The following is a 12,339-nucleotide window of genomic DNA, read 5'->3' on the forward strand; positions in this document are numbered from 1 at the left end:
ATATATATATATATATATATATATATATATATATACAGTGGTGGCCAAAAGTCTGGACATTTTTTGAAAGTTTCATGTTTTTCAACTTTGCATGCTTGTAGAATATATTAATTTTCACTTAAATACAAATGTTTATATATGAAATTGAAGGTAATTTAATGTATAATTTAATAACAAAAACAGTATTACAACATCTGTATTACAAAAAAAGTTACGCTCATTTTAGTAAAATCTATCTTAGATTTGCATTTTTTTAAAGTGATACTTACACAATCAATAATTAGTAGGATAACCCTTATTTTTTAAGACAGCTTCACAGCGTCTTTTCATCGAGTGAACGAGTGTTTGGAGTTCATCTTTCGTAATCACATGGTGCCAAGAATCAATTATAGATTCAATAAGTTGTCTTTTATTGGATGGACGTTTTTTTCGTACAAGAGTTTTCAAACGTCGCCACAAATTTTCAAATGGATTGAGATCAGGACTGTTCCCTGGCTATGGTAATATATGCATGCCTTTATTTTGAAACCATGCTTTGCATACTTTTGCTGTGTGGCATGGAGCTTAATCCTGCTGAAAAATAAATGGTGCTTTGTTGGGGAAGAAATCCCTGACGGAAGGTATCAATTTTGGTTCCAGGACAGTTTCGATGTATTTTTTGGCATTCAGAATGCTATCAATCACTTGAATTCGGTCCACATCATCTGCAGACATACATGCCCAAATCATGGCATTTGTTGTTGTTTTTATAGTTGCTTCAATGCAATCAGGATGAAGCGCTTCACCTACTCTCACGTCTCACGTATTTTCTACCATCACTACCAAAGAGCGATATTTTAGTGTCATCCCTCCAGATTACTTGTTTCCATTGATTTTCTGACCATTCAATGTGTTCTTTTGCCCACTTAACTCGTTTTTCGCATTGCTTTTGATTTAAATATGTTTTTTTCCTTGGAATTCCAGCTTGTAATCCAAATCCTGATAACCTTCATCTTATTGTTCTTGAACTTACTGTAATACCCGCTGCATTCATTTCACATCTAATGGCATCTGATGAAATTTTTATATCTTGAAGGCATAGCCGTTTAATTTTTCTATCGGCAGTAGCACTTGTTCATTTTTTACGGCCTTATTTGTCATTATTTTCCACTGATTTTGTTTTTTCATAACGTAAACAGAACTTTCGTACACCAGAACAAGTCACTGAACCACCAACTTGTCTTGCAATTTCAGCATACGAGAGGCCATTTTCTCACAATATGACAATTCGGCTTTTTTTTTTGTAGATGTCCAATCAGTTCTTCTTGTTGGTGACATTGTTTAAAATTAGTTTAATTAAAAAAAAAAGGACTTAAAATATTCAAAAACAGCAATACTTTATTTAATTGTACTAGTATGCATCATTCCGCAAAATATTTCCACAACAATAACTTTTACCATCCAAATAACCTAAATTATAGTTACAGACATTTGATGGGTCCTCAGAACAGTGTTTGTGTTTGGCTAGTAAGCTTTTATTACAAAACACATCATTATTCAAAACGATTTGTGTTTGTTTGTTCTACTAAAACGAGCGTAACTTTTTTTGTAATACAGATATTGTAATACTGTTTTTGTTATTAAATTCTACATTAAATTACCTTTAATTTAATATATAAACATTTGTATTTAAGGAAACATTAATATATTCTACAGCACGCAAAGTTGAAAAACATGAAACTTTCAAAAAATGTCCACACTTTTGGCCACCACTGTATATATGTTTAGTAGACCTAGGTCAGACGGTCTAACTAGTAGAATATCAACACACATCTACATGTAACACACATTCATCTTTATTTTAAGTAAAGATTAGCAGCCTCTGGCGACCAGCTGATTCCCTGGAAACATTGGTTGCGTTTAATCCTCATTAAATCTCGGAAGTAAAAATCTGATAGTCTCATCAAAAACGTAATTTTAAGCATCGGATTGTGAATATACATTAGTACTATGCCATTTTAATAGCCGTAGACTTGTAAATAATTCTTGATATTACAGCGCCATTAAAAATATAATTATCCCGATACGTTTTCTTCTAATTGCATTTTGTCTTTTTCAGCCCTGCAACTTCACTTCCGACATTCCTCATATAAACTGCGATAATAACAAACAACCTTTCTTTAGTTTTCAACAACAGAAGAAGATCAAGAATTAAAATATTTGATGAAATAATAAAAATGTAAAAACAATGAATATTTATGTTGAAAAGTATGTAAAAATACATTTATAAATAATTATCAAAGTACAGAAAAAAATGACATGATAAATAAACTGGTTTTATTAAAAATTAACATTTTGTTTTTTTCAATGGGGTAAAAATAATTTTTTGGTAATGATATTTGCAGAAATTCTAGCTTAGAAATGCCAAGCCAAATATTTTAAAACTTCTATTTAACTAAAATTTCAAAAAATTAAATGCTCTGAAGTGCACGTTTTCTACCCTCTAAAGTAGACATTTTTGCTACATTTGGTAGCTCCAAGTAAAATGATATGGTTCTTAAAGGGCGCTCGCTCGCTCGCTCACTCACTCACTCACTCACTCACTCACTCACTCACTCACACACACACACACACACGCACACACACACACACACACACACACACACACACGCACGCACACACACACGCAGGCACGCACCCACGCAGTAAAAATGCAGACTGTTCCTGTAGCTTATCTTTAAAAATGCGTCTGCTTTTCTTCTTGTAAGAAATGAACTCATTTTTCATTTTTCACAATTTAAATGCACGTTTTTAATAGAAAGCTTTGGAGGAAAATATCTGTCATATTACTTAACTTGTGGATACATTTAAAAACAATTTGAAAAAGTATGTTATATATATATATATATATATATATATATATATATATATATATATATATATATATATATATATATATATAGTTAAGCAAAATAACACGTGATTCATTACATTATTCAAAAACATATGAAGGTAGTTTAATAATATCGTTCACGATTCTGATATGAAGAGTGTACTGCAAATCGTCAATAAATCGAGATGGTTCAGAATACTCTTCGTCATCTCAATTTCGATGCATCTATGATTCAAATGGAACTATCTCGGTATCACTACGATTTAAAGTTTCTTTTTTGATTTTAAGTTATATTTATTGAGATGGAAACAATAACAAATGTCGCAAAGTACAGAAAAATTATTATTTTGCATATTTATAGGGTAAAAATGTTGTTAATTACATACAAAGTAGTAACTAAATGAAATTATATAACGGGAAGACAGCTTTAAAATATATTGTTACATAGAAATTTTCAATGTTGCATTTTCTCAAAATTAATTTTTTCATGAGAAATATTATGCATAACAACGAATTGTAACTGAAGTTTTATTTGGAAAAATTAATTCAATGTATTTTGAAATCTTTGTGAATTTGTTCATTGCCCACATGGTGCATTTAATACTTTATTTTTTTTCCACTCATTGAAAATTTTTTGTACGTGATTCTTAACTAATTACACGATCTATATTTTTCATCAACTTAAGTTTTTTAAAAGTCAAAGTTTATTTAAAAGTGTCTTCATAGTGTTGAGCGTCGAGACAGTTTGTAATACAATATCGGCACTTACAATAACACTATTGCCTTCACAGCGTCTGATCCTACTCGGTAGATTTCGGATGATTATGAAGGCCGCATTCACTTTCGCACTTATTCATAGCCTGAAACGCCCTACTCTGTGTCGGAAGGAAGTGATTCCTTTTGAAGGGCGCGAATTCTCGTCGTCGGCAAACTGAAATGCAAAGACTGATTCCTTCTGCACAAAGAACAGAAAATTTATTCTCTAATTAATAGCATTATAAAAATTGTTTCCGATCACGACTCGTCTCATTGGTTTATCTTTCTATTTTCAAAAAATATGCTTAAAAGAAAACATCGCTTCCGCATTTCTTTTACATATCTAAACCACCCTCCCCGAAACATACTCCCTGCCGATCCAAACGTGATCAAGGTTCTTCTCATTCTCCGCTCTCAGCGGACGTCTCAATCTAGGGACCGGGATTCAAGAAACCACCCGGAAATGTGTCTGCCAGGAGAATCAACGCAATAAACAATCTATTTAATATGGATTATTGACGTTCTGATATATTCCTTCTCGCATGATAAACGTTATCTCAAAATTATTGAATACAGATCCATCTACTGCAGCAGGGAGTCGCTTTACACGATATGTCAAATAGCATTTTTGAGTCAGGTAGATCTCAGCCATTGCGCATGTGTGATAAATGCTGGCTGTCTTATGTTGCACTGCTAACATTTCTGGCCATTTGTACAATTAAGTCAAGCGATTCGGCTTTTAATAAGAGAAGTAAAAGTTTGCATGCTGAATAATTATGATGAAAAAAAGAGAGAGAGAACTACTAACAAATTTAAATGAAAACTCAGTAAAAGAGCATCAAAATGTACCACTGATGAAAAGAAATCGATGAGTTTTGTTCAAATGATTTCCTGCACCATAAACGTTTTTGGAAGAAACGGCAGAGCATGATAAGTACATTGGAAGCCAGGGTAATCTAAAATTATTGGAAAAGTGCATGATTTTGTTTAGAGATCGCTGTTTCCTCTGAGGAAGGTGCAAGTCTTTACACGTCTACAAAGAAACGATTCAAATAATTTCGCAGGAAGATTTGGAACAAAACAGATTGCTATCCTAAATTTATTGCACACATTTAAATAAATAAACAGCTCCCGTTTTAGAGGCGTCCTTTCTGTAGCTGAGGCTCCTTCACATCGATGCTGATTTTCATTTTAATCCTAAACCAACATGACAAAAGGAGGAATGGAACAAAATAAAATCCACCATAATTAAAACAAAACAAAATAAAAACAAGAGATGTTTTTCGGAATCTGAAGCAAACCTCATTGCATCGTTCGATTGTGAGGCAATTGGACCGAAAAATATTGGTTTTATTTAAACATTTCCAAACGTTTGAGGGCTCTCATTCTTCACATTTGTCGAATGAACGCAGTTGAAGCTTCTTTGTTGATATTGCAACCGTCTCCACTTACCTAATGTTCGAAGATTTCCAGAAAAAATAATGTTTGCCCATTGTATCATCTATAGGATTAATTTGATTTAGTGCACTGAAACTTCTCTTTATTCCCTATATTTAAAATGAAGTTATAAAAATATTACTTTGGTGACATTTCGACCCCATAAACAGCTTTAATGCGTGTTTTGGAGAGAATTCCAAAAACGTGTACTCAACAAGCGCACAAAAAAATGGTAAATCGTCGTAACAAAAGCATTGCAGCTAGAGAGGATGGGTGTGAGCAACTAAGAATTCATTTATATGTCATTTTACAGACCCAGTCGCGAATTTAATCAGAGATACTGCGCACTTTGACCATTGTTAAAACGATACGATAAAGATTGTCTAGTTGGATTCCCGCCGTTTCGCTGCCTCACAAAAGTAGGAGTTACTTCACTCTTATTACACAAAATGATCCTTACTGTCATAGCATGCAGAGTGTCTTCAGAGGGAGACAATGAGTAAAAGAGAGATGAACTCACCTGATGGAGTGAGGCATGGTCACAGATGATGAGTCACTCATTGTTCCGTGGAAGAGGTCATTGAAGTGAACATTGTCTATGCACTAGAAAGGAACAAGTCAGGGTTTATCCTCAAGGTAATGAATGGAACTCAATAGGATCAACATTCGAAATTAAGTATCATTTTGTATCAGGGGTACATATTTGGAAATGTGTACCCCCTGATTATGTTACCCTGTACATGCCGGAGTGTGTAAAGGAGTCATCTGCTTTGAAACATATAATTAAATGGTATTTCATTTTACAAATTAAAAATCATATTCCGTGCTTAAAATACATGATTTATGATTCCCGACTCTAAAGAAGGATTATCTTATCTTATTTTGTTGTAGTGGGGGATAATTTTCTCCATTTGGAAGATTCTACCCTGTTTCTAACAGATGTAGAAATGATAGAAAAGCACCGTTTTAAGAAGTAGAAACTGCAGGATTAATACATTTGTTTTTATAATATCTTTTAGCGTGGAAAAAAGTAAAATTAAAATTTTTTATACCTGCAATCGAACAATGCGTGAATCCGATGTTCTGAACGGGAAGTTTCAAGCATAGAATATTTAATTACAAATTATACTAAATTTTAAACATAACAAATATGTATTACATGAATAGTTTATAGAATGAACGCGTCTTCTGATAGAAGAATAATTTTTTTCAATAATAAGTTATCCATGCACATAGTCTTTTAATTATTTTTGCTAAAATATCATGAAATTTGTGTAAATTCTTAAGATTATTATGTTCAACATAAATAAGAATTTTCAGTCTGATTGAAATGGCGGAATAATATTTTGCTCTACAGATATAACATTAATTTTCCTCATTCAAATCTACCAGAATATAATTTAGTAATGAAATGATAGAATATCTATCTCAGTTTAAAACAAAGATTCTTCTTCATGAAAAACATCAACTTAGATAATTTGCATTGTTTCAGTAGACTTAAGCTCAGAGTTTCTCTGATGATTTAGGTGAATTATTAAAATCAAATAATTATTCATTAAATCATTTCTTGAAAAAAAAAGACACCAAAACTGATAACGAATTGATAAAAAATTAATTTTATATCAGAATAAAATCTAGTTATACTGTTATATAATATTAATTCGAATTTTAACATGGTATTTTTTATATTTGATGAAAAAAGAAGTTGATTTTATGCATTAATGATCACTGAAAGTACAATAAAAAATTCTTATTGTGAGATATATAATCAATATCAATATATTTGATCACAATTAAACAAAATTTATCTTTTGTTTAATTGTGATTTATGCATGCTGTAAAAAATTGTTCATAGCTTTATTATGCTAAACATTCAAATTGTACGCAACGACATTTTATAATAAGCAACACATTTGAATTGGCTGCAACAAAAAACGAAAGATTTATGAACCAATCATTTTTCATCTAATCCGAATTCGTTTAAAATGATTTAATTTCGTTAGAAAATGCTGATCAATTTATATAAATATTCTTGAAAGTTGTAATAAAAATACTAAAAATATAGTATTTAAAATATGCATGAGTTAAGGGAATGAAAACCAAACAAAAAAATTTTCTTTATGCTAAATAAATTTTCAATCCATCAGAAGTAAAAAAATTGTTGTAAGATTTATACATTGAAAATAACTTTCAATGTATAGCTTAATGAAACGTATCTTTCGTGTGAGATTTTCTTGAAAATATGAAATATTTTACTTGATATGAAAAAGAAAGTTTTAAATTGTGTGATCATAATTGAAGTTGTTTTGAAGAATATATTTCAATGAAAATAGCATTTATTTTTAATTTCATGCTTGCTAGGTATCAAATTCATATGAGTCGTAAAACTTCGATGAAACGACGATTAAAAAAGATTCACCAAATGAACATCCACAATTTTACATCAGAAATGCAAAAAAATAGAAATTTCGTGTAAATTATTGAAGGATTTTATGCCTAAAAATGGTTTGAAGTACAATAGAAGCACCAAAATAGCAAGTGAAACTGTGCATTTCGTAAACATTTGTAGTTAGTTCAAAATAAATATTTTTCATCGGAATATAATTGTCAAAGGACAGTTTGGTGAGAACTTGAAAATTAATAGGAATGATACAGAAAAGAGCAAGCACATAGTCATATCTAAAATAAAGTAATTTTCGCCTAATAAAATTGTGAATATTCAGTAAAATATTGGCATTAGATTTCTTATATTTTTTATGTTGCATTAAAAAGTTTAATTGTTCATTCTAGTCGCATGATATTAATTTTATAAAAAATACTCGTGATAAGTGAGAAGTAAAATATTTAAAACAAAGAAGCTAAATGATCACATTAAAACTGTTACCCGATGTAAATAATAAATCATTTATTTTCTGCATTTTAGCATCGTATCTTCTACAGAATTTCATATAAATGTTCGAACAACGAAATTTACTTTGATGGATTCGATCTTTTCTTAATCATTTACATATAAATTTCATTTTATTTTTTCTGATACATAGCATTTTAACAACTTCTCATTAAGATTATGGTGATTGTTTCTATTGGTGGATTTTATATGATAACATTTCCATTTTTAATATAGTTTCTCTCGTATATAAAGAAATGAAAATTTTTCTCGATAGTATTTCACCTGAAAGCAAAGGAAGGACACCTCCTACAAGTCCCGCACTGCCCCTCTCCATGCCATATATCTCATTTCAAAAGAAAAAAAAAAAAAAATTCGATTTATCAAATGCAATGTCTCCGGCACTAAAAAGCATGCAAAATCACAACTACCTCAGTGCACATAAACCGGCCTTCCAGAATGACAAGTTATTTTTTCTGCAGCAGGTATGTTTTAGCGGAGAAAAACTATTTACTGGGTATCCACTGTGGATGAGGCATTTCTCCGCCCCTACTAGCAGAGACGGCATTTACAAGGTATCAACATGCGCGAGGGGGTGGCTCATTTCCGTGTTGTGGTCAGTGTCCATTATTTGGGCTAGCTGGGCCTTACCTGGCTGATGTCGCTGGTCCAAGCAGCCTTCTCCTGCATGCTGGGCGCAACCAGGTGGATCGTCGCTTGGCTCCCGTTTTTGAAATCCACCACGATCTTAAAGTCGAGGCCGCCATAGTCTTTTTGGCCGCTGGTGCCGCTAGGGGCCGCTCCACTCGCTTCGCTGAAACCGCTCGACTGACTGGAAGCAGAACTGATCGAACCTGGTGGAGAAAAAGATTGCTTTTCGGAGGTTTGGGAAGCATGCGATGCACATGGGCCTGCACTGATCGGAGATATGCTTGTTTCATTCACAAATCAGAGTACGGATGAATGAGGAAAGAAGGATTGCAATCATACGTTCATTCATCGATTCAGAAAGAAAGAAAAATGAATTCATTCCTCAATGTAAAGCTCCGTACAGATCGGTTTTTAGATGTAAGTGTTGAGGTGATCTTCAGCCGTGTCCATTTATTGTGACAACAATTTTTCCAATATTTTATAAGAGTGCACCCATTTGGAATTCACGTTTAATTTTAATGAATTTAACTTTAGAGCAACAAAAGCGTATCGAATCATTTTTATATATATTGTTTATTTTACATAAAATGGGATATTTTAACAGGTTTGGTCTTTTTTCTTACATTACAAATTCCTTCGTCGAAACTAGAGGAAACATAATTTAATTCATGACATATATAATTATTTTTTGTAATAATTTTAAAAATTTACAAATATAAGAATATTTTGCAAATACAAGGTTTTTGGACCTAAAGATAAATTAATAATTACAAGTTTTTAATTTGGATTCATTTAAAGTAATTTATGCTTAAGCGATTTATAGAAAAAAATAGTAAATATTTGAAAGGTGATTATATAGAAAAATATTAAAATATTAATAATTTTAATATTTTTCATAGCAAATTTTGATGCATTAAAAAAATAAAACCAAAACTTAGTGTATTTTAATTTTAGATTTTCGGTATTTTAGCAGGAAAACAGCGATTCGATTTCGCAAAATTTTGAGTTATACATCGCCAAGCTAAATTAAGTAAAATAATGCAATTTAACTTAATTCATAAATTCAGGCACTTCTAATAAAATTTGAGGCATTATATTTATTTCACTAAAATAGCAATAAAATATAGCATTTTGCATTTGCTGTAACAGAAAACGTAAAAAACTCATTATATCAATTCTCAGATCGGACTCGGAGGAGGTGCAGCGCTTTTATTTTCCTCCCTCAGCTTTAAAATAGTTGGAAAAGGATTCGACAGAAAAAAATTAGAAATACCTAAATTTGGTACTATTAATATTATTATAAAATTTTGAAAGTTAAGGATTTAAAATAATTCCTAAAGTAAATAAACAAACAAACAAACAAACAAAAAAGAATTTAATTAATACCATTACTTTTTGATGTAAACTGAAGAGAGCTGGTCTTAAAATATTTCAGATTAGCATTATATATAAATAGTTAATAAAGGGATTTAATCGACTGATTATAAATGATGCAGAAATTTTATTTTTTTAAATCTTATTTTTATATTGAAAAGGTTGCAAATGCAACAATACCTTCTCTTTTTTTGTGTCATAAATGTCAGATTTCAGCATTTTATCAAAATTATGTCATATAAATGTTAACAAAAATATAACCTGCTCTCCAATTTATGCATAATATCCTCTTTATAAAATTATTAAGATTTGCGAATTTGGATGATCTATTCATAATTATTTCAAAATTGCAGAAAAAATGTGGGAATATAATGTGCAGCAAGTAGTAGAAAAAGGAAAACAAACTCAATATTGAAAAAACTCCATCATTTTGGAAGTTTTTGTGGCTGACAATGAAACTACAATATACAGATTCCATCAATTATCAGCTGTTTCGATTTCAAAAATGTTTTTTTTCAATAAATTATAAGAAAAATTCTTTACAGTACTTGATTCAGCAAAAAACACCTTATCCTAAATGTCGACTAAAAAAAGTATCTCTCTCCATCAGAAGCCACATTATATTGAAAATGCCGGAAAGCGGTGAATAGCGCAAACGAATGAAGCCTCCTGAAGTTAATGCAGAAACCCAAGTTTCATCCTTAACGAAGAAAGAAATGTAAAGGGGTCATTTTTAACTTTTGAAACATGAAGAATCTTTATGCAGCAGCTGGATTCTGAAAGTAAGCGTTTTCAATAAAAGCACCGAATTCAGTTTCGTGAAGCTTCTAGATAGCGCATATATATTTTGCTCACCTTCTACAAAAAACATCACATTATTTTATTTCCTTTCAGATAATAAATTAGAAAAAAGAACCTCACTGGAAAATTAGAAAAAATTTCAGTTGACTTTTTTCGTCATACAAATCGAATCTTTACCTCTGATGAAAAATCAATTAATAGTCTACATTTTATTAAATAGTCTACATTTAATAAAATGTTAATCATTAAATAGTCTACATTTTATTTTAAATAATTGCAATTTTTTTGCATTAAGTCTTCTTTCTTTTCTTAGAAAGTCATTCTAAGTTACTTTCACAGGAAAATTATAATTAAAATCCTTTAAGACATTTTTTTTGTAACTTTAAAAAACGAATTTTCAGTTTTAACTTTATAAAAAAAGTACATTTAATCGAATCCGGAAATGTATAACTCATATAAGTTTGTCCAGGAATGTTTTTTAGGAAATCTCTTAAAGCTCCCATGATAAAAATATAGTATCTGCAATTTTCTTAAAATAAAAATATGTTTTTCAAATTCAGGTGCACAAATATATTGCACAGGTAAAACATTACACTATTTGTAAGCATTACGCATCTATTAAAGATATTTTTGGGCTACCAAATATTTAAAATAGTGTTTTATAATTAAAAATTGCTATTTTTCAGATTTTCAAGTTACATGGCATTTAATATTTTTCAATACACCTTTAAATACATTAAAAATTAAAATTAGTTTACTCTTATTATTAAATCTTTATTCATACATTATACTAATTTTTTTATTTAATGAAACAAACCAACAAACAAACAAAAAAAACGAAAAAAAAAACATTTTTTAAACATTTTTTTTAGAGTGAGTCTTGTTAGAAATTCTCATTTATAATTTCACAAAACAATTTTATTTTCTTATTAAAACAAATATTTTAATAAAAATAAAATATTTGCTTAGTTATTATTTAAAATAAAATAATTATATTTTTTCCATATATCCTATATTTCTCTACTTCATTCCAAGACGACTTCTATTTAAGAAAACTTCCTACGATAGAAGGCATTCATTTTATTTCTAGAGCTATTATCTAGAGCTTTTTTGTAACAATGAATAAAATATGGCAAAAATATTAGAAATTGTGCAATATAAAAATGCTTAAATTCGAACGAGGAGAATTGAATAGGAACTTCAAAGCACTATAGTTTAAAGTTTAGGATTCACGTTTTATTTGAAATGAAATATTCCATTGCAATTTTTCGCTAAAATAAGTTTTTCATCCATTCTATTTAAAATGAAATAATGCAAACTATAGACTAAATTTCAGTCTGGCCTTACAGGGAAATACAGGAACTGAGCATGGTCTGTCCGCTTACCTTAATTTAGGAAAATATATGTTGAGTTAAAGAGCGGTCTAGAATGCGACAGTGTAAAACTTGTTTGAAAAAGAAAGGGGGAAAAAAATGTAGAATTTTTTTAGATTCCAAAAGATGATAATGTACGAAATTTTCTCACTAAAGACTTTAAAAAATAATAACTTGTTTCTTGGAAA

The 12,339-nt window shown here is 30.2% G+C and overlaps 1 protein-coding gene across 2 annotated transcripts in view; it reads right to left on the reverse strand.

Moving 5' to 3' along the window:
• Positions 1-12,339, reverse strand: part of LOC129981923 (ras-specific guanine nucleotide-releasing factor 2-like) — a 327,714-nt gene that overhangs the window by 54,959 nt on the left and 260,416 nt on the right. For both annotated transcript variants that reach the window (XM_056092979.1, XM_056092978.1), the window contains exons 13-14: positions 8,604-8,806; positions 5,586-5,668 (exon numbers count right to left, since the gene is read on the reverse strand). In XM_056092979.1, coding sequence (XP_055948954.1) covers positions 5,586-5,668; positions 8,604-8,806 — 286 coding nt within the window. The remainder of the gene's footprint in view (positions 1-5,585; positions 5,669-8,603; positions 8,807-12,339) is intronic.

The sequence above is a fragment of the Argiope bruennichi genome, chromosome 8 (genome assembly GCF_947563725.1).
Source record: "Argiope bruennichi chromosome 8, qqArgBrue1.1, whole genome shotgun sequence".
NCBI classification, from domain to species: Eukaryota; Metazoa; Arthropoda; class Arachnida; order Araneae; family Araneidae; genus Argiope; species Argiope bruennichi.